The sequence below is a fragment of the Mustela nivalis genome (genome assembly GCF_964662115.1).
Source record: "Mustela nivalis genome assembly, chromosome: 6".
Taxonomy (NCBI): domain Eukaryota; kingdom Metazoa; phylum Chordata; class Mammalia; order Carnivora; family Mustelidae; genus Mustela; species Mustela nivalis.
This window is the reverse complement of record NC_139025.1, coordinates 150327388-150350208: the sequence shown is the minus strand read 5'-3', so window position 1 is coordinate 150350208 and position 22821 is coordinate 150327388. Positions and strand designations below refer to the sequence as shown.

The 22821-nt window shown below is 45.1% G+C and overlaps 2 protein-coding genes across 7 annotated transcripts in view; one reads left to right on the top strand and one right to left on the bottom strand.

The window, feature by feature from the left end:
- Nucleotides 1-10784, bottom strand: part of WDR93 (WD repeat domain 93) — a 42682-nt gene extending 31898 nt beyond the window's left edge. For 2 of the 5 annotated variants that reach the window (XM_082735259.1, XM_082735263.1), the window contains exons 1-4: nt 10720-10781; nt 7238-7567; nt 6158-6350; nt 4692-4756 (exon numbers count right to left, since the gene is read on the bottom strand). In XM_082735259.1, coding sequence (XP_082591385.1) covers nt 4692-4756; nt 6158-6350; nt 7238-7525 — 546 coding nt within the window. In that variant the 5' untranslated portion in view covers nt 7526-7567; nt 10720-10781. Of the gene's footprint in view, nt 1-4691; nt 4757-6157; nt 6351-7237; nt 7568-8475; nt 8560-10335; nt 10700-10719 lie in introns of those variants that run through there. The other 3 variants (XM_082735260.1, XM_082735261.1, XM_082735262.1) reach the window with 3 other exon arrangements.
- Nucleotides 10785-10829: 45 nt separating this feature from the next.
- On the top strand, nt 10830-20839 carry PEX11A (peroxisomal biogenesis factor 11 alpha). 2 transcript variants are annotated; one of them, XM_082735267.1, is made up of 3 exons: nt 10830-10969; nt 16747-16862; nt 18816-20839. In XM_082735267.1, exons 1-3 carry the CDS (start codon nt 10914-10916, stop codon nt 19385-19387), a joined length of 744 nt encoding a protein of 247 aa, XP_082591393.1. In that variant the 5' UTR covers nt 10830-10913; the 3' UTR covers nt 19388-20839. The 2 variants fall into 2 exon arrangements, with proteins under 2 accessions (XP_082591393.1, XP_082591394.1); XM_082735268.1 differs by lacking the exon at nt 16747-16862 and having other exon boundaries at nt 10840-10969.
- Nucleotides 20840-22821: the final 1982 nt, after the last annotated feature.

The following is a 22821-nucleotide window of genomic DNA, read 5'->3' as shown; positions in this document are numbered from 1 at the left end:
AAAAAGAGACATCTTTAAGTAAAAATAAAAACCAGATGCTGCATAGATGATGCCACTAGTTCTAGCTGTCTGGTCAACAGTAGAAATACAAGCACTGAAGGTCTTCAGTTCCAATCTTTCATTCACTTCTTATTGCTGGGATGTCATAATTTCACCCCCCACCCCTCTGGCAACCACCAATCTGTTTTCTGTATTTAACAGTCTATTTGTTTCTTTTTTTTCTCTGTTTTGTTTCTTAGAATCCACGTAAGAGTGAAATAATATAGTATTTGTCTTTCTCTGTCTTATTTCACTTAGAATTATACCCTCTGGGTCCATCCATGTTGTGAATGGCAAGATCTCATTCTTTTTTATGGCTGAGTAATATTCCATTGCATCTGTATATACCACATATTTTGTATCCATTCATCTATCAATGGACACTTGGGGCCTTCCATAATTTGGCTATTGTAAGTAACACTACAGTAAATACAGAGGTGCATAGAGTTTTTCAAATTAGTGTTTCATTTTCTTTGGATAAATTCCCAGAAGCACAATTACTGGATCATGTGGTATTTCTATTTTTAATTTTTTGAGGAATTTCCATAGTTTTCCACAGTGACTGCACTGACTTACATTCCCACCAACAGCACACGAGGGTTCCTCTTCTCCAGCTCCTTGCCAATTCTTGTTATTTCGTATCTTTGATTCTAGCCATTCTGACAGGTGTGAGGTGATCTCATTGTGGTTTTTTGATTTGTATTTCCCTGATCATGAGTGGTGTTGAGCATTTTTTCATGTGTCTGTTGGCCACCTGCATGTCGTCTTTGGAAAAATGTCTGTTCATATCTCCTGCCAATTTTTTAATTAGATTATTTGGTTTTTGGGTGTTGTGTAAGTTCTTTATACATTTTGGACACTCTTTATTAGATATGTCATTTACAAATATCTTCTCCCATTCTGTAGGTTGCCTTGTCGTTTTGATGATGGTTTCCTTTGCTGTGCAAAAACCTCTTATTTTGGTGTAGTCTGGATATTTATTTTTCGAGATCACTCGGTGGGGACAGGACAGGTGGTAAGCATGCATTAGCTCAGTCCCGCCCTGCTCAGCCTGGGGAGCCATGACGCCTCACCTGAATTCTTAGCTGCTTTGTCCCTTTGCCATCTTATGGCTTAGGATCTCCAGGCATTTGCATCAGTAATAGAAGTTGCAGGGTTGAGGAGGCTGCTGACCTTGGGTGCCATCTCCTTGATTTTCCTTTTCTTCATTGCTGTCCTCTCTAGGGGGTCTTTGGTGAGGTGGGCCCATCCCCTGATACAGATTCTCTCACTGATCTACCTGCTTCTGCACCCTACTCGTCTACCCCCTTCGTCCCTTCTGCACGGGAGGGTCGGCATAGTGTGCTGGGCTCTGCCCACATGCAGGTGGGGACTGTCACCTGTGCCGGGCCCAGTGGTGTGGAGCCTGACCTTCAGGGGCACTCTCTGACCCCTCATTCCTTTCCCTACTCTTACAAGTCTGGAATCCCACTGGTAATTGCATGGAGGCCCAGCCCTAGACATGGACAGCGTTTCCCCCTGGTTCTATTCTGCACTGATTTACTGCCTTGTGCTGAACTCCACCAGGGCCTATGACGCCCACTGCCTCTGCACACTTTCTCCTCCAACAACATCCAACTCTTCCATCTCTTCATCTCCTATATAAAAAAGTCCCTTCTTGGGGTTACCTTTTATGGCAGTCTGCTATCCAAATACATCTTCCTTGGTGTCCTTGCTGCTGATGAAACCGTGTCTGTTCTGCGCATGGAACCACCTGACTGGTCCCTAAACCTCTGTTGCCATGACCTCCTTGTCCCCACCAGCAGGTGCCACTGCTCCCTTCTTGTGGGCGGGTGGGCATAGGCGGGGGCACTGCGGTGTGGGCGGGGGTATTGTGGAGGCCCCTGCTGGGTCTCCTCTCCACGGCTCAGGATTGCTATCACTCTGATCGGGGACAGCTATGGCTCCCCCTGGAGTGTGAGGGTCATTGGGCTGTGCCGGTGGGGCCGGTCAAGGCTCTCAGGGCCCCCCGTCAGCTCCTGCTAGAGAGTGAACTCCAATAGCATCTTTTGATGAGAAGTTTTAATTTTTTTAAACTGCTTTATTAGGGATATAATAACATGTACCAACTACATGTTTAAAGTGTACAATTTGATGTTTTGACACATGTATATCTCTTGAAACCATCCCACAAGCCCATGAACATATCCATCACCCCCGAAGTTTCCTTCTGCCCTTGGCAATCATCCCTTCACCTTTCTCCCACCCCACCCCAGACAAAAACTGATGTTCTCTGTCACTACATTAGTTCGTATTTCTAGAATTTTATATAAATGGAATTATACGGTGTGTACTCTTTTTGTGTCTGACTTCTTTCACTCAGCTTAATTATTTTAAGATGCATCCATGTGCATTAATAGTTCATACTACTGTGTGCGCATACTACAATTTGCATATCCCCGCCCCCCATGCTAATGGACGTTTGGGTGGCTTCTGGTTTTTGGCTAGGACACAGACAGCTGCTTATAAACATTCACAAACACATGTTTGTATGGAGATACGCCCTCAGTTCTCCTGTGTAAATATCAAGGAGTGGAACACCCAGATTGTATGGTAGGTGTACATTTAACTTTTTTAAAAAAACTGCCTGGCTGGCTCAGTTGAGTGAGGGCGTGACTCTTGATCTCAGGGTTGTGAATTTGAGCCCCACGTTGGGTATAGAAATTACTTATATAAAAAAAAAATTTTAAAAACCTTAAAGAAAAACCTGCCAAAATAACTGAACCATTGTATTTCACCACCAGCAGTGTATGAGAGTTCCGGCTGTTCTGGATCTCTGCCAACAGTTGGTCACTCTTTTGAACTTGAGGCATTCTAATACATCTGTTGTGGTAGCTCGCTGTGATTTTGACTTGCGTTTTCCTAATGACTAAGGATGCTGAACAGCTCATGTACTTCCCATCTATCTTCTTTGGTGAACCGTCTTTTCTTTTCAAACCCCTGCCCATTTTGAAAACTGGGTTGTTTGTTGTCTTATTGTTGAGTTTGCATCTTGAGAGTTCATCGCATGTTCTGGATACAAGTTGTTCATCAGGTAGGTGATTTACAATTATTTTCTGCCGGTCCGCTGCCTGTCTTTTTATTCTTTTGCCAGTGCCTTCTACAGAAGAAGCTTTTAATTTTGATGAAGGCCAACTTACTAATTTTTTCTTGTATGGATTGTGCTTTTGATGTTGCTGCTAGAAACTCTTTGCCATTCCCCAAGTCGCGAGACTTCCTCCTATGTTTTCTTGTAGAGGTTTTATGAGTTTAGATTTTACAGATAGACCTTTGACACACTGCAAGCTAATTTTTGCTTATGCCGTGAGAATAATAAGTTGTTAACATTGATGAAGCCCAAGATCAATTTTTTCTTTTCTATTTAGTACTTTCCATGTCCTAAGAAATCTTTGCCTTCCCCAGGCGCCTGGGTGGCTCAGTGGGTTAAGCCTCTGCCTCTGGCTCAGGTCATGATCCTAGGGTCCTGGGATGGAGTCCCGCATCGGGCTCTCTGCTCAGCAGGGAGCCTGCTTCCCCCTCTCTCTCTGCCTGCCTCTCTGCCTACTTGAGATCTCTCTCCCTCTCTCTGTCAAATAAATAAATAAATAAATTTTTTTAAATGCTACAAGAAATCGTTGCCTTCCTGAGGTGGCTAAAATATTTTCCAGTGTTTTCTTTAAAACGGATAATGTTTTTAGCCTTTACATTTAGACCCATAATCCATCTCAAATTGATTCTTACATATGGTACAAAGTAGGGTGGAGTTCATTTCCCCTCTAGCATTCCAGCATCATTTGTTGAAAATACTTTCTTTTCCCCACTGACTTGCTTGGATGCCCATCAGTGGTATTTTTTACAAGACAAACCGCAGTTAAAAATCTACTCTGAGCAATATCCTCTCTCTTTTTTTTACTCCTTGATTTACGAAACACTTTCCGAGACGCTACGGTAGACAGGCAATGTGTTAGGAACAAGGGATACGTGGGTGAAACATGGGTGAATAAGAACACGTCTCCTGCCCTCTGGATGGTTATACCCAAGAGAAGAAGTAGTCATTCAAACAAACAAGGACGGAAGGTAGAGAAAATACTGCAACAGAGATTCTGTTCTGTATGGGGGCGGACAGAGGAGGGAGAGATTGGGTTTTTAGGGGCATTTCGGGGAAAGTATCTCAGAGAAGGAGATATCTGAGCTGCTCTTAAAGGAAATGTAAGGGAATGAGGGAAATTTAAGAGGTACATACAGTAGATAGGGAGGCAAGGGAAGCACTTTGAGCAGGGGGAACAGCATAGGCAAGGAGACAGGATGGGAAGCAGCCTGGAAATTGTAGGGGCTTGTAAGTATTTGCTGAATATATTGGTCTGGTGCTCATTCTGGACTGGAGATTCTTAGTAAATTTCCTCTGCCAAAAACAGGGTAAATAAATCCACAGCTTTCAGCATGTGCCCTCAGTTGGTGGGAGGGTCTTTAAATTGTATATTTTTAGAGAAGGCCCTCTGTCCAGAGAGTCTCTATCTTTCATGAAACTCTAGGACAGGTGTCATCACCTCCATAGTAAAAGTCAACTTCATTTGCTACAGCTTTTGGCTACATTTTTGCTACAGCTGTTTCTAGGGGAAACAGCAGGAACTTACCACTTCATTGATGGCTTTGATGAGGAAAAGACCATCCTTGTAAAAATAGAACAGTCTAGCAATGCCTGAAACAGAGAAGGTAAGGCAGACAAATGAATCAAAGAACTGGAATTTTAGATCTGACTTTCTGAATTATCAGCTTGCGCTCACGGGTCCTTAAGCCTCCTCCTGGCCTCTCGGTCTCCCTGGCTTCCTCCACCCCTGACTTGACATGTTCAGGCTGTTCTCCCTGCTGGGTTCTCTCTGCCTACCGTGGCCCATCCTCTGGTCCCGGAAGCCTCTGTAAGACACTCCTAACTCGCTCTGACACCCATAATCCAGAAAGACAAAGGCAAAGGTTCCATTGTGGGCGAAGGTCTAACTCAACCCAATAAACAACCACAGGATATCTGCTGCAGGACCACAGATGTGCCAGGGACAGCCATGCATTACACTGAAGTCACACAGATGTGAAACCCAGCGGATGTAACGCAGTGTGATAAAATACAATCCTATCTTTAGACCAAATTCCTCTTGAATTCAACGTTCCCCCTCTAGCTGTGTCAAAAAGCACACGCTCAAATTAGAGAAGAGTTTCCAAAATAGTACCAAGAATACCCCAATATCCCTCAGCTCACTTCCCCAATGATAGCATCTTACAAAACCAGAGTATGATTTTTCCTTTCATTGTAACAGCCCGTGTCTTGGTTCAGACCTTCATCATTTCTCTCCTTGATGAAAGCAACAGTCTTCTTGGTCTCTCTCCCTCCCTCTTTCCTCCTTTCTCCCTCGCTTCCTTTCCTTTCTTTCTTTCTCTATCACTCTCTCTGTCTTTCTTTCCCAACAGAAGATAGGTTTTTTTGGGGATAGTACAGAATTGCACCCCCGGGCAAGCCAACTACTACACAACCGCATCTCTTTCTCTCATTTTGACTCACCCCTACCACGGCACCCTTCCTAAAACACCAGTCTGGGCGGCTCACTCTCCTGCAGTGCACTGTCCTCCTCAACACTGTCTATGGCTCTGGGTACTCTCGTCCCCATGAAGGCCTGGTTCAGCGTCAGGCTGAGGGGAAGAAACGATCCCTACTTTATTCGAGCAGCGGGATTTCTGAGTGCCCAAAGGGTGTGAGCTCTGGGTCCATGCTGGCTGGGCAGCACCCTGCCTGTGCTACTCTCCTTCTACATCATCCCAAGTAAGTTATTTAACCTCAATGCCTCAGTGGCTTCTTCTGAAAAACAGGGTTAAGAAATTCTACTTACCTCCCAGGGCTGTTGTGAGGGTTGCATGGGTCAGCTTATGAGCAATGTTAGACTAGTGCTTTGCACACTATCATGGTCTGTGTGTGTGAGTTAATACTATGTGACCAGGGAGAAGGCTCCAGGTCTGGCCCCACCCATACCTAGAAAGGAGATTATATTGGAACAGTCTACAGATAACTATATATTTGGCTTAAAAAAAAAAAAAAAAGAGGAAGAACATGTACCCATTTCATCCACAGGAACAATAAGTATTTCACTCCCCAAATCTGTGGCCCAGATGGAAGTGACATCCACCTTAAGTTTCTCCCAACCATATACTCGTTTGGCACTGTACAGATTATAGATGGAGAATCCTTTGGCTCCTCCAATAAAGACATAGTCTTGGGAAATCGCCATACAATTTGGCATTTTGTTAAGCTGAGGAAACAAAAAAACAAAGGAAGAAGGAATGATTTTCAGTTGCCACCATCTGCAAGAACATGAGCTAACTTTGCAAAGAGGCATGTGGGCCCTTCCTAGGTAGAATACCGCCCCAAACAGTGCTCACCTAAGTATTTTGTCCAAGCATCAAGAAAGTCATAGCATTCTACTTGTAGGAGAAAAGAGCCAGAGAAAACAACCAAATTGAGAATAAGTACACATTTACAAGACTAACCATGACCACAGGTCCTGTGATGAGTAGACAATTGTCCCTATTCCCTGCCGTGGAAATGCTGAGACACTGGCAGATTCCCAATCATCAAGCAAGAGAGTGATTAAAGTATTCAGAAGCATTTTAAAATAACAACAGAATATAAAAGACTTTCTGTATAATCTCCAACTAATCAGAATACCCATTTCTCCCAAGCAATTACTAGATCCATTTTTTAAATTAATTAATTAGCTAATTAATTAATTAATTAAAACACCATGCTATTTGCTGGGTAGAGGGACCATTAACCATGGCTGTCTTTTTTTTTTTTTTTTAAGATTTTATTTATTTGACAGAGATCACAAGTAGGCAGAGAGGCAGGCAGAGAGAGAGGGGGAAGCAGGCTCCCCGCGGAGCAGAGAGCCCAATGCGGGACTCGATCCCAGGACGCTGAGATCATGACCTGAGCCGAAGGCAGTGGCCCAACCCACTGAGCCACGCAGGCGCCCTACTAGATCCATTTTAATCAACATCAGCAAGCCTAGTAATCTTTCAGAAATGCACCTGTCTTAATGAGGGAAGGTTCCTTGTAGGAGCTCCTTCCCTGGATCAGGCATTTTCATTTATCAACACTCTACTGGGAAACAGGGACTCCTGGTCAGCACCTCCATACCTTGCTTTCTATAAGTGGAGCGTAGATGGTGGGCTGGGTCTGGCTGAACTCAACTTTCCTCCGTGCCTCCCTTTCCTGGATAACTTCCCAACACTTGTCAAACAGAAGGTTCACCATCTTGTTGATCATGCGGTAAGGCTGTGGCAGAAGATCCACCTCCTCACCCAAATCTATGAAGACATAATCATCTTCATCATCCTTCGGCCAGTCCTTCTCTGTTGGGGATGGCACCTCAAGCACCCCCTTTCTCATAAAACTGGAGACTTGACTTCCTCTGGGGGTTGACATCACAGAAGCTGGTACTGGGAGCGTCTAGGAAACTTGGAAAAGCTGACAAAGGAAGCAAGCAGAGGTCCTTTGAGAAAAAAGAGAAGTTACCAGAAGACAGCACATCTCTCTCTCTAGCACAAAAATCCCTGGGAACTATTCATTCTAGAGACTGGTGCTTTCCTTATTTATCACGGGATTGTTACCACATTACTAAAGTATGCCCTTCATATAATAAGGATATTAGCAGAACTGGGTATTAATGAGTCACATCTTCCAGAATAGCTCAAGATGATGGGTGCTATGGCACAGGGAGAGGAAATGTGGCATCCTTGTTGTCTTTCTCCAGCTCCTGCTCAGAGAGTGTCTTTCTGGGTCCCACCTCTCTCCTACAACTTAGGTCTTCTCTTCCTTCTTGCATCTCTGCAAGTGGCTATGGCCAGGCCTACTGGGTAGTGAGCCAGAACGGCTCTCCTTCCTTCCCCTCGACTCTGACCAGATGCCATCCAAGCACTTCGAATCCTTGCCGTCTCGTTTGGTCCTTTCTCTCTAGGCCCACTGCTTCTGACTGGCAGTTCTGTAGACAGAGTGCCCATGGCCTGTGAGATTTTTCTAGGGCCTCTAGAAATGTTTGAGACTCGGGGGAAAAAATGGAATAAAAAAAAAAGAAATCCCCAAGAAATGAAAATAATTAAACATTCACAAAACTATCACAACTTATCAGCTACAGGTTGTGTGTGTGCATAACATTTCAGTCCATAGAAAAGAACAAGTAACCTGAACTTCATCGAACTCAAAACTGCACAAATTATAAAAAGGCTCTCAAAATCACAGGTAAATAAAGGCATTTAATGTGGCACATGGGGTCCATTCTGAGATGATTCACATGTAGTGGAGTGGGGGTCTTGCATTGTCAGAGCACTGGGTGGGGGGCATGGAACCCTTGAAGAAATCTACTGCGATCCTCTTACCTCACCCGTTAGGGTTCATCTGTGATGTTTCTGGTGCATAGCCAGAGGAGCTAGCTGAGCCCCAATATGACAGAAGACAGCCACCTGAAATCATGGGTAGGAACAGTAAGCTGAACTCACACCAGGAATAATGCCGGTTTCCACCGAGGAGAATGGGAAGCCTCATAATTCACAAACACTGGGTGAAGTGATCAGAAGTTCTTGCCAAGCAAGGGAAAAATTAGCCCTGGAATTAACGTTGCTCTGGTACTGCTAGTCAAATCTTAGAAGTGACAAGATAAAAAAATTGCTAAGTAACTTCATGGCATACCAGAGCAAACTCAACAATATTTATAGGAAAACAGAAATATCCAGCATCCAATGAAATAAATATCTGGGATCCAATTAAAAAAAAAAAAAAGACCAGGCATGCAGAGGCAAGAAACTCACAAAGAGAAAAGTCAGGCAACTGAAGCTGACTCATCATCAACGCACTTATTAGAACTAGCAGATAAAACAGTTATAAATGGGGCGCCTGGGTGGCTCAGTGGGTTAGGCTGCTGCCTTCGGCTCAGGTCATGATCTCAGGGTCCTGGGATCGAGTCCCGCATCGGGCTCTCTGCTCGGCAGAGAGCCTGCTTCCTCCTCTCTCTCTCTGCCTGCCTCTCTGCCTACTTGTGATCTCTCTCTGTCAAATAAATAAATAAAAATCTTAAAAAAAAACAGTTATAAATGTATTTCATGTGTTTAAAAACCAAGAGGAAATGTTCGCTAGAGATGTGGAAGAAACCCAAACTGAACTTCCCAAGATGAAAACTACAGTGTCTAAGATGAAGAGTACATTCGATCAGATTAATCACAAGCTCTTCAGAGCAAAACAAATTAGATGGACAGAGGATTAGGAAATTTGAAGATACAGCATTAGAAACACTTAAACAAAGAGAGAGAGGGAAAAAAAATGAAGAAAGGTGTGGGAGAACCTGAAGTAGTCTAATTTAAGTGTGATTGACATCCCCAAAGGAGGGAAGAGGCAAAAAAACAAAAACGAAACAAAACAAAAAACCCTGCAGAAATAGACAAAATATTTCTAAATTTGATGAAACTGTAAACTCACAGATTCAAGAAGAACACAAGCCCTAAGCAAAGGAAACATGAAGAAATCTACACCAAGGCGCATCATGGGCAAAACCCTTGATAAAGACAAAATTTGATGAAGACATACCCCCACGCACTGCGAGTGTGCTTGGGCTCTGCTCCCTTGTCTTAATTCTATGCAAACCCCCCCATGTCCCTGAGCACTCCTCTCTCTCAAATAAATAAATAAAATCTTTAAAAATATATACTTGTTTTTAAAGATTTTATTTATTTATTTGACAGACAGAGATCACAAGTAGGCAGAGAGGCAGGCAGAGAGAGGGGAAGGGAAGCAGGCTCCCCACTGAGCAGAGAGCCTGATTCAGGGCTCGATCCCAAAACCCTGGGATCATGACCTGAGCCGAAGGCAGAGGCTTTAACCCACTGAGCCACCCAGGCGCCCCCAAAATACATATTTTTTAAAAATAATTTAAAAATAACCATACGGTATGTGGGTCTTTATTTGTAATCCTCCCCCTGGCCTGCAAATGTTAAGGGCAGGCCTGACCAAGGGAATAAAGGTTACAAAAATAAACTTTTTGATTGTAGGGGGTATATTTCGTAATATTACTATTATAGAGCGGGTGGGATTCCATGTCTTCAAGCCCCAAAGAACCAACGCTCCGTGCTGCAATTTCGCCGGAATCTATTTCTGCCCCAACTTTGTTCATAGTAGCCCCTCTAGGATTTCCTCAGGTGGCAATCTTGAGTTCTTAACGATCCGCACAGAAAATTCTCCCGCTTTACCTGACTCTCCATGCTGGAAATACATGCCACGTGTTGGGTTATCTCTGCTCTATTTCCTACCCCAAACTGGAGCTGGGGTTGCTCAAGGGAAACCGAGGTACAGAGGTGGGACACGATTAGGCCCCAAAGTCCCCAAGCAAAACCTCAGGGGACTCTCCATTCGGGATGCCGCATGGGGTTCCGGAGTGCTCAGGATCTCCGGAAAGGTCAGAGGCTGGGGAGATCCCCCACCCCGAGTCCTCCTCTAACAGATCCTAGATGTCAAGGAGCATCGGGAGATTCCCCCCCCCGAGTCCCCCTCTAGGAGACCCTAGATGTCGAGGGGCCTCCAGAGACACGCGGGGAACCGCTGAACCCAAGCGGAGAAGCCAAGTTTCCGCTCACCTGGGCCGGGAGCGTGGCGTCGCCTTAGTAACCCCCACTTCCGGTCCCCACCGGAAGCCCGCGAAGTCGTTCTAAGGAAGGCGCGCCCGCCCCCACGGGGGAGGGGAGACTGAGCTTCTCCCGAGGGGACCCGGCGAAGCCCTTGAGGACTCACGACTGAACTCGGGGCGACACGTGGCCTCGGGCCGGAAGCCATGGACACCTTCATCCGCTTCACCAACCAAACGCAGGGCCGGGACCGACTCTTCAGGTGAGTCGGGTGCCCGCGACCTCCACCCCCTTCCCAGTGCTGCGACCTGAGCCGGGTCTCGGGTCCCCCGGCTTCCGGAGGAGGGGCTCGCCCCGTGGACGGCGGCAGGACGGAGTTCGGTTCCGGAGCCCTTCTCGCAGGCAGCCTGGCGGACCGGACCCCGCCGTCCGCCCGAGCCTCCGCGGGACAGCCCGGTGTGTGGCCCCGCAGCCGCCCGGGGCCCTGACGGTGTTGGACCAGTCCAGCAGCGTTCCTCTAACCTGGGGAAGGCCGGGACCTCTCCACTCAGCCTTCCTCCCGGCACTTTAAAATTTTTTTTAAAGATTTTATTTTTTTAAGTAATCTCTGTACCCAAGGTGGGGCTCGAATTGGCAACCCCGAGATGAAGAGTCCGCGGCTCCACCGCCTGAGCCAGCCAGGCGTCCCCCGGGATTTTTTTTTTTTTTTTCTAAGATGAACTTTGGGCTGACATTTGTGACCCGGGAAGCCAGCCATTTGGTTGTGGCTTCACATAATCCATGAAATGCTTACGGAGAGACAGAATTTGTATTTATCTACTATTATCGCCCGGTCTATCTCTTTGAGATTGTAGGGCAGGAAAAATTCTCCCCCTACCCTCAACGTCTTTCAACTAGACTAAGAATTACATTTACACGGAACAGCTTCACAGGAGGGGGAGAAAAGAAAAAGAAGGTGCGTGCACAGAGTCCCATATTTGAAATTCAGACCTAGAGAAATGACCCAGGCAGGCACTTTTTATACATTTTAGACAGACAATAACATTTGTGAGGAAGTGACAGGATAAAGAAAACAGGTGTTTGAGAACTGCATTTAGGAGGGAATCCTGAACAGGATTTAAGCCGATGTAGCAGGATTCCGGAAAAAAAAAGTAACGAGGTTGTTTCTACAACTTTCTCCGTTTTAAAGCCCCTGTCTCTGGTGATAAGGATGTCTTTTGACTTCCGTAGTACAGGGAGGGTATCTTTCACATGGGAGATGTGTTTTCTGGGTCTGAGTGTCCCCGCACCAGCTGTTTCTTAAGTAACTTTCTTACTTAAAATAATCAGTGTGCCCGAGTGATACACTTTGGGGTGGCTTACCCTTGGCTGCTACACTTCCCCTTTCTGAAACTTTCCTGGACGTTTCCTACATTAAAAGTTGAGCTGATAGATGGCCCTGTCTCGTTAAACCAGCGACTCAGTTCTGACAATAGGTCATTTTAGTTAAACTCATTTCAGGAGGTGGTGATGCAAGAGTGTTCTCAGAGTTAGGCCTGTGGTTCAGATAATCAGGTAATAAAGCATTTCGATGAAAACAAAAGAAAAACAATGATTCATGATCGGATCAAATTACAAACCAGTTTCTGAGTTCTGAGTATAGCCAGTCAAGGATTTCTAGTTGGCAGGTTTAAAGGATCTTTATATCAAGTGAGGGCAGGCAGTGGCCATCTGTCAGAATTGCTTGGTTTGTAGTTTGAGTGTCTCTGGTGATCATTTTGAGTGGCTCACAGAGCACCAGGCATGAAAATTGCTCATGTGTGAGCTGTTGTGGTTTTTCTAAAGTTCACATCAACTTGTTCATGCTCCGTGTGCAGGGCTTTAGGAAAAAGGGCAGTTTTAGTTACTTAGGATTTTCTTTCTTTTTTTTTTTAAAGATTTTATTTATTTATTTGACAGACAGAGATCACAAGCAGGCAGACAGGCAGGTAGAGAGAGAGGAGAGGAGGAAGCAGGCTCCCCGCAGAGCAGAGCGCCCGACGCGGGACTCGATCCCAGGACCCTGAGATCATGACCTGAGCCGAAGGCAGCGGCTTAACCCACTGAGCCACCCAGGTGCCCCTACTTATGATTTTCAATCAAGAATATAAAAAATATTAGTTTGGAAAATTGTAACCAAGCATTGGAAGAAACTAGAAGAAACCAGGACCTAGTCCAGTTCATAAAAAATTGTTATTTGAACCTAATATCCACAAAGTTGTGTTATTGCAACATAGTTTTGTTTTTGTATCATCAGTTTCATTTTACCAATTAAGACTAATTAAGACTAATTTCTTTGCAAAAATATATCTAGTTTGGAGAAACTTGGCCTGGTTATTTACATAAGTGCAGCAAAAATACTGCTTAATCATACAGGCCTTTTAAAATCTGCTTTGCTGGAACTTTTTGTAAGGAATCTTTTTGATTCCAGAAGTCAAGCCAAAGACTTGCCTTCAGCTGTCACCTTTAATACCTAGAGATTAAGGCTAATTCCTCTCCTCTTGAGGTCCCCAAAATATCCTGAGGTTTTTGCACCTGTCAGGAGGTGACTTACTCACCTGGTAGGGGTCCTGGGAACCTGGTAAGCAAGCTGTCAGACTCTTTTTCCAAAGGGCTTTACTGGCTCCATAGATCACCCTTAGGCCTTCAAACTGTCTAGTCATATCTGAGTTAAAGCCTGTCTCCCAAATGTGACATTCCAGTCACAGCCTTTGAACATAACCCATGCTTCCAATTGTGTCCTGTCACAAGGAGAGCAAACTCTTACTGAACTTGGCCAAATAAATATGTTGTCAAAAATATATAAGAATTCAGTGGGTGTTTTTGAATTCTGAAGGGATCAGATAGGGAGAAAAAAGAAATTGTTGTAAATCGTAGCTTACTTAAGAGAAGAAATTTTCTTAAATCTGGAAAACAAAACATTAAAAATTTATCAATATTTTAAGCAAAAATGTCACAATTATAATTATCCTTCTCAGTTCATTTAATCCCTTGTTATTTTTTCTTGATCTGCTTTAATTCAGTTCTCCTGTTAGTTCCAGAAATTCTTTCCCAGTTCAGTTCTATGGTCTTAAGGTTATTGGAAACCTGTATTTGTCAAAGTTCCTTATTATGAATCTCTCAAGATCAAACACATTTGCAGGAAGCTTTTGTAAAAGGATCTGAGTAAAAATGTAAGAATGACAAAAATGTTTAAAATGGCCATGGTTGAAGAGCTGATTCAAGTTTGTCAGGGAGGAAGAATTCCTGTTCCCTCAAAGATCCTTCTAGACTAAGAATCAAGTTGACCTGAGACAGATTAAAAAGAGAAAATCAGATTTAACAGGTGTACACAGGGTGTCCACATAGACATGAAAATTCCAAAGACAGGAAAATGAGGGGTGTTTTGTGTGTGTGTGTATGTCTGTCTCATGCTGAGCTAAGGAGAAGGGAGTAGAGGTCTGGGATTTCAGAGGAAAGGAATGCATTTTACAGTCCTAAGGAGAGCAGATACTCAGTAATGAACTGTTTGCCCTACCATACCGATGGGTCATTCAGATAAAATTTATCTCTGCTAATAACGCTTTTGCTAGGAAAGACCCTCAATTTAGATTCTATGTAGTTAAGGGAGGCGCAGAAAGTTCTCTTGAGCCGGCAGGATCTGAGAGTAGTAGGATTAGGAAAAAAGTAACAAGGTTTGCTTCTACAACTTTCTCAGTTTTAAAGCACCTATCTCTGGTGATAAGGATGTCTTTTGACTTCCTTAGTACAGGGAAGGTATTTTTCACATGGGAGATGTGTTTCCTGCTTTCTGGGGGACAGAGGAGGGTCTGAGTGTCCCTGCACTGGCTGTTTCTTAAGTAACTTTTATTTAAAATAATCAATGGGCACATTTGAGGGCAGCCTGCTCTTGGCCGCTGCAAGATTCTGTGTGTGAGATAGTTCTGTGAACTGTAAAACCAGGCACTGTGTGGAGAGCACCAGACAGGGCTGACTGCACCTCTGCGGTACCTGCTATGCTACTGGAAATACTGAACAGAGGTTGTGCTTTCATACTAATTAGTTCATGATGTTTCTTTTAGAAATTTGGTTGATTCTTGCTCAGTAGTAAAGAAGGAATAATTAGGGTTGTGGTTTCATTTAACAGCTTTCCCTTCTCTTCTGAGTGTGCCAGGGCTGACACAAACAGGCCAGTGTGCAGAGCCCTGATCATGAGATTTTCCAAAACCGACTTGATGCCAGATTTTGTTCTCAACATGTTACCACTGTTAATCCATTTAACCCTCATCACAACCCTGAGAGGTAGAGATTCTAAGTGATTCCCATTTCACAGATAGGGACACTGAAGCGGGAGGTTAATAGGAACACAGTGGCAGAGCTGAGATTTAAATCCACACAGGTAACTCTCGTGCCCACCACCATGGTAATGACCAGCCCCTACCACTGTAGTAATTTATTTGATAGGTTTTTTTTTAAATGGTCGCACTGTGTACAAGCTTCATTAAAAAGAAGGCTTCAAATGCAGTGCACTTGGAATGTACCCTGCAAGCTTCATTAGGGAGGTTGGTTAGTAAAATAATTGTTTTAGATATACTTTTCACCAAGATCTGAGATCTCTAGGATTCATTTCCCAAGCCCTGTGGTTATCTATAGCTCCTGTGAACTAACTGGCATTCATAAAATAATACCTGGGTTTTGGACACGTTGCTGCTATTAGCCCAAATCTGAGAAGGGGACTTACTGGCATGACCGACTTGAGCCCTATAGCCAGGAAACTGCTTTAAAAATTCTTCTTACTTCATCCGCAATAACAGTTTCTCCATTTCGGAAAATGTCCCCCATTTTTATTGAGAATCATATCTGTAGCCTGAAGGGATTCCAGTGCAGTTAGAGGCTTGTGGGAAACAGGCAGCCACTTTATTAAATGGATTTCAGTGCGTTTAGATGTTCGAGCATGTGTCACAGGATTTTTCGTGGGTTCCATTGCTGTTAATGAGGCAGTGTTACTTGTAGTCATAATAATGATCGCTTTACTGGCTACTATTAAGCAGGAGTCCATATTTATATAAAATCCTAACTAGTTTTGTTTTTTAATATTTTTTTTTTTTTAGATTTTTTTTTTTTTTTAATTTATTTGACAGAGAGAAATCACAAGTAGATGGAGAGGCAGGCAGAGAGAGGGGGAAGCAGGCTCCCTGCTGAGCAGAGAGCCCAATGCGGGACTCCATCCCAGGACCCTGAGATCATGACCTGAGCCGAAGGCAGCGGCCCAACCCACTGAGCCACACAGGCGCCCCACTAGTTTTGTTTTTTAAAAAAGATTTTATTTATTTATTTGACAGAGATCACAGGCAGGCAGAGAGAGAGGGGGAAGCAGGCTCCCCGTGGAGCAGAGAGCCCACTGCCACTGTGGGGCTCGATCCCAGGACCCTGAGATCATGACCCGAGCTGAAGGCAGAGGCTTTAACCCACTGAGCCACCCAGGCCCCCCCAAATCCTAACTAGTTTTGAAAGACAAATGTAAAAACTTATCTCTACATATTCATGCATTGGTGTGTGTTTAATCCTTTTGCAAAAAATTCACAACCGAACTTTTCGTTCAGTTCTGGTTGGAGTGTGTGTCTGATCACATAAGTAGTTGGCGATAGGTACAAGGTTCATTTTAGAAATCGGAAAAATCGTTCTACACAGGAGAAAAGAAAGACTAGGGATTGCTGCAGACTTAGTATGAGGGAGATTTTTGTGCCATTTCCACTGTGCCTCTACCCATTTCTCTGTGCCAGCAACAGGCCATTTGAAGGGCTGTTCACTGTTACCTCACCGTTCTGTTTCATTACCTTTGTGTCACATTTCCGCCCCATGTTCTGCCCTTTAGCCCCGTGGAGTGACTGTTACAGAATTGTGCTCTTGTAAGAGCCACTTATGTGAGAACTTGTCTTGGAAACTTCGCTTTTAGCAACACGTGTTCCTCCTTTCCTTACTTCATGATTCAAATTTCATTTGGCTTGTAAATCATTCTCATTTTTTTTTTTTCCATTCCAGAGCCACTCAATACACATGCATGTTGCTTAGATACTTGTTAGAGCCTAAAGCTGGCAAAGAGAAGGTGGTACTGAAGCTCAAGAAACTGGAGACCAGTGTGAGCACTGGCCGCAAATGTAAGTACCCTGTCTCATGAGTGACAGTGGCTCCCGGTTTCAGATCATCAGACCCTGCAGTTCACAGAATACTTTCTAGATTGTTAATTTTTTTTTTTTTTAAGATTTTATTTATTTATTTATTTATTTGACAGAGATCCCAAGTAGGCAGATAGGCAGAGAGGGGGAAGCAGGCTCCCCGCTGAGCAGAGAGCCCGATGTGGGGTTCGATCCCAGGACCCTGAGATCATGACCTGAGCTGAAGGCAGAGGCTTAACCTACTCAGCCACCCAGGTGCCCCCAGATCTTTAATTTCTAATCCTCGAGGTTTTCTGGTGAAGTCGACCAGGAAGGCTGCCCTCTCGAAAGGAGAGGCCAAGAAGACAATGTTTTGCTGCAGACTGTTCACAAACACCCTCCTTTGTGCACAGTTGGTGCTACGCTGTATCTTTCTGCTTAATCATAGCCTGTGTTAGTTAGCTCACCTTTAGTTCTTAGAGTTAGGCAATGTCTTGGCCATCCTTGACATGAGCTTCTGCCTACAGTAGGTAGAGGCCCTAACCCACTGAGCCACCCAGGCGCCCCTGAACAATCATTTTGAGCACCTACTTTAGGTATAGCTGAGCTTTACGAGAGAAATGAGATTGCATTGTATAAATAATGATACAAGATTTAGTGCCAGATATATTAGCTAGGATAGAAGCGGGGGAAAAGATTTGGGAGGCAGTGGAACTTGAGGTATAGCTAAGAGAGAAAGGGAAGGAAGGCCTTGAAGGGTGATTTCCCCTGCGAAGGCTCAGAATTGTTATGAACAAACCATTGTATTAGGAGGTCATGAGGAAACTAGCTTGACAGAGCACTTAGGTTGTCAAGTAGAGGGATGTTGGAGGATAGGACTAGCTTTTTTTGGATGGCTTTGAAGGATAGGATTAGCAGTTTTCAGAATTTTTAGTATGTTAGAGCTTACAGGTCCTTTAGAGGTAAGGTTCTGAAGTCTGGAAAGGACTTACCCAGGGTCATTCAGCCAGTTGATGCCAGAGCCAGAACTGGAACCCAGGATAGTTCATTACGCAATCTGGTTTGTGTATTTTTGATAAAATCATACCAGACATTCTCGTGAGATTATAAGTCTCTTGAGGGTAGCTACTTTTGAGCATTTGCTGAGTCTAGGATATAGTCCTTTAAGGAAAGTACTTTGTTTGTATTCTCCATAATGCGTAGGACTATAACTCCTTCCGGGTAGGTGCTCAAGACATACCTGTTGATTGCTACACCCCTGAGGAACTGAGTTACATGTTCAGATGAGGGTATACCTTGCAGTGGTCGATTTAATTTAAGTAGGAGTCACTGAAGACAATATTAATGGTTTCCTAGCCACTAACTCCTACTGTCTCCACTTTGTCTTCCTGAGTAGGGAGCCAAAGGGGGATTGGACCACACAGATGGCAAAATGATAATGATGTTTTATAAGAAAAGCCATCTTTTGTTTGGAAAGTAAATAAAATCTAAGGCATTAGACTCGCCAAAAGATTGTTGGGATCTGAGTCAGAGAAATGGCCACAGGGAATCAAAGCTTCTTGTGTGCAGAAATAAATAAGTAAGTAACTAAATAAAGTTGCATCTAAACTTCCTGTTATAGAACTTTTCTTCTAAAGATGTATAACTGGTCATATTCGGATGTCGCAATCCACACTCACGACTGACCTTGCCTGAAGGGTGTTGTAAGCCAGTGTTAAGCTGTTCACTGGAACGAAGGTGGTAACTTTATTTAAAGAATCACTGTCTTTTGTGCCTGCCAGGATCATTTTCGGTGTCCTTAATATGCTGTAAAGCCCTTCCTGATTCCCGAGCGAAGACTGAGCCTCACATAGTAGTCAACACACCAGTGCTGGCCTCCCACCCCAATACAGGGCTTCTGCCTTCATATGATATAGTAATTTGATACTCGTTAACCATTGTGGGTTCTTCTCACAGGGTTCAGATTAGGCAACGTGGTACATGCTGTGCAGGCGACCCAGGAGAGCGTTCACGCCACTGACCTGGTGCCCCGCGTATGCCTGACATTAGCCAACGTGAACCGTGTGCTTTATTTCATCTGTGATACCGTCCTCTGGGTGAGGAGCGTAGGCCTTGCCTCCGGCATTAACAAAGAGAAATGGCGAATGTGGGCTGCCCGCCACTACTACTATTGTCTGCTGCTGAGCCTGGCCAGGGACCTGTACGAGCTCTCCCTGCAGATGGAACAGGCTGCACGCGACAGGGCGAGGGCGGAGCAGTCACTGTCTCAGGAGCCTCTTGGGTACAGCGTGGCCGATGAGGAAACAGAATGGCTCCAGTCCTTCCTCCTCCTCTTGTTCCGATCTCTGAAGAAGCAGCCTCCCTTGCTCCTGGACACAGTGAAGAACTTCTGCGATCTCTTGAACCCCTTGGACCAGCTGGGGATCCATAAGTTCAATCCTGGCATCATTGGACTTGGAGGTCTTGTGTCCTCCATAGCGGGCATCGTCGTCGTGGCGTATCCGCAGATGAAGCTGAGGGTGCGCTGAAGCGGTTTCGGACGGAGACCGGCGCCTGCTTGAAAGACAGCGTCTAGGGTGCGTCTGCATGAGGCACAGACCGCGTCAAGCAGCACTTAAAGACTTGTTCGTGGGAGCATTTAGCGACTAGTGGTGTGAGCAAAGGTGGGGCCAAGAATGGAGAATGGGGCACGCGAAGATTTATAGGTGTTTTTTAGAGGGCTGGAGTGGCTTCTGAATTTCTGAGTCTTTTCCTTTCGTCTAACATTTATTGAGCATCTTACGCTCATAGTGGGAGCTCATTGTTTGCTAAATGTATAACGATTGAAAAAGGCCCAAACAGTTGAAACATTAATATACAGCAACCTTTGGGGTGCACGCCTCACTGCTTTTGTGCAACTACCGTAGGTCTGACATCAGCCCTCTCTCAGACCTAGTAAAGACCTCTTCCTCCTCTGACCAGATACCACCCCCCCACCCCCCCACAGGGCTTCTCCCTCAAGGACCACGCCCCCCCCCACAGCCTTTCATCATGGAAGTCCTGCCCTTCCTCTGTCCAGAAGTACAATCAGAAAAGCATCAGGCACCTTCGTGGTAGAAATGGTGACTTTAGGGAGTGCAGCGAGAAAGCAGATATCAGAAGCACGTAGAAAGGACTGGGGGCCCCTAATATGGGAGGTCATGACAGGTGCCTGTGGGTAGCCTGTGACAGATGAGGAAACCGGTTAAAAAAAACAGACCAGCACCTCATTCCTCAGACTCCAAATCCAGTGTTTTTCAAGGATAGTTCATCGCCTTCCTGATTGAGTGGAGGTGTGAGAGTCCTGTGTGAAAAGCCTTTTTTAGAACTTTGTTAGTGGTTTATAGAAAAATTAAAGCTGTATCTAGATTCACCAGCCAGATTTTTTTATTTAAAGTCATATAACAGTTCGGGCACTGCTACGTTAATTTTCAACAACAGTTACGCAGTTAAGAAATTTCATGAGTACTCTGAACAGAGGAGCACCACCGTTTTCTAAGAGAAATCAGACTTCATATGTGTGGGGCGGTTGGGGAGTGGAAAAGAGCAATGAGGAAAAGGCCATTTATTCATGGTCCTACTTCCCATCTTGGCTGTTGAGTTCTATGTTGATTGCAGATCCCCTGATTTGGGGGTAGTGAAGCAGAAAAATAGATTGCCACCAGGTGGGAGGGTTAATGTCAGTCCTATCAGTGAAGCCATTTCACTTACCTGAATGGAAATGACAAAAGAAACGCGCGCTAAATATGTTTCCCATAAATGTGAATGAGATTCTTAAAAAGCAGCTCAGGTCCTTGGCGCTCATATTTTTCAAGTGTTTAATCAAAATACTTCGGTAATTCTAAGTGAATCGAAAGCTGCTAGGTCAGGGCAAGTAAAATTTTGAGCAATTAATTTTACTTTGTCCAGATCCTCTACTGTCCTAGATTAATTATGTCCAATAAATTTCTAGACAAAAGAGACTCCAGTATCTGAGAGTGTGTCCTGGGAATGAGGAAGAGCTGAAAGGGGGGCGAGTCAGAGGTGATCAGGGGGTACACGGCTGGGAGAGCTGCTCTGGTAAAATGAGCTCTTGCCTGAAAGATCCACGCCGAGGAGGAGGATGAAGAAAGATTTAGCCTGGAGCAGCGGGGTGGAAAGAGACCTCTGAGGGGCTCTCATCCAGGACGGCGTCTCCTGTCTCAGCTCTGACAGGTGGCACTCGGGCGTCTGCCTGGAGAAGTTGGTCTCGAATCTGTGGTGGCAGGTTATGGCGGCATCCGTCTCTGTACTTTTATCCTCTGCAACTTCGTGGGGGCGGGTGATGGGGAGCTTGAGAAATACTACCTGTTCTGGAATTTGTGAAAACCTCAACAGTACCCTCATACCTCCCTCCCTGTGCATCTTTCCCATTTCTAACGAACCCTCCCCACCTCCAAGCCTCTACATTCATGAGGGATTTTAAAAACCGAAGGCATGGGGCACCTGGGTGGCTCAGTGGTTAAAGCCTCTGCCTTCAGCTCAGGTCATGGTCTCAGTCCTGGGATCGAGCCCCACATCAGACTCTCTGCTCAGTGGGGAGCCTACATTCCCCGCCCCCTGCCTGCCCCTCTGCTTGTGATCGCTCTCTCTCTGTCAAATAAATAAATAATCTTAAAAAAAAAAAAAAAAAAAAAACAACCACCAAAGGCGTTCCTAACGCCTGGACAGGCCAGCACATTCACAGCTGAATGCTGTTCCCTGAGAATTGACCGAGCAATGAAGCTTTGAATGCCGAGCTTAGTAGTGGGGTCCACTTGTGCACGGGAGGACCAAGGTCCCTATGCTCCTGTGGGAAGGTGGGGGGTAAGGGGAGGAAAGACGGTGACTGTCGCTCAAGCTGGGGCTGGAAGACAGACCGCTCCCGGGGCACTGCCCTGTGCCCTTTCACCGCTTCTCACCTCTCACCCACATTCTGGACTCCCAGCCGAAGCTGCCAGAGGACTGGCTTTGTCAGCAGAGCTTTCTGGCACGGAGCCCTCATACACTGTCTGGCCCAGAGCCATGGCTCCAAAGGCTTGGAACCGCCCTTTGGCCCAGTTTGCAATCCAGACAGAGCCTCGTGGATAATTCGTCCTGAACCTTGAAGTGAGGGTAAAGGCTCCTTTTTTAGATGCTTCCTTTCCTCTCCATTACTGTCTTGTATTTTAAAGATTTTATTTATTTATTTGACAGAGAGAGATCACAAGTAGGCAGAGAGGCAGGCAGAGAGAGAGAGGAGGAAGCAGGCTCCCCGCTGAGCAGAGAGCCCGATGCGGGACTCGATCCCAGGACCCTGAGATCATGACCTGAGCCGAAGGCAGCGGCTTAACCCACTGAGCCACCCAGGCGCCCCACTGTCTTGTATTTTAAAAGTCTAAGTTGGATCAATAAGTATTAAACGTATCATGTACTTATAACTCCTTTTGGAGGCTCCCTGTTTGACTCTTTGTATCTGACCTCTTCCCTGCCTTATATCACAGGTACAGGATTACCAAGGATCCGTCAGAAATCTCCCCATCTCCTTGTCCCTTTCTCCTGTTGCCCACAGCAACAACTTAGTGGAAAGTCAACAATAGAGGTAATTCTACCAACAACAAGGAAAATCAGCTTTGTCCCTTCATTATCCATTTTATTATTAATAAAGCTCCAACATGGGCCTCGAACTCCTGACCCTGAGAACAGGAGTTGCAGACTCTGTCGACTGAGCCAGCCTGATGCCCCCCCCACAACCCGTTACCCATTTTAAAAGGCCCTTCTTAGATAATTCGAAAACTAGCTTACACCACAGATAGATAATCCAAAAACTATAGCTTACACCACCGTCCTCTATCATCTTTGAAGCCAGGAACTAGAACTTGGGCTCCTGTGTGATTTGTTGCTGAGGAAGGGATGAGAGGTGACAGTTCTTGGTTATCTGGTTGCTGTTGATCAGGAAGAGGATCCC

What these genes read in the sequence shown, in the direction of transcription:
- PEX11A (XM_082735267.1), top strand. Translation starts at nt 10,914, where the DNA reads ATGGACACCTTCATCCGCTTCACCAACCAAACGCAGGGCCGGGACCGA. An exon ending in GGCCGGGACCGACTCTTCAG is followed by an intron (nt 10,970 to 16,746) that starts GTGAGTCGGGTG and finishes TTTCCATTCCAG; the next exon opens with AGCCACTCAATACACATGCA. An exon ending in TGTGAGCACTGGCCGCAAAT is followed by an intron (nt 16,863 to 18,815) that starts GTAAGTACCCTG and finishes TTCTTCTCACAG; the next exon opens with GGTTCAGATTAGGCAACGTG.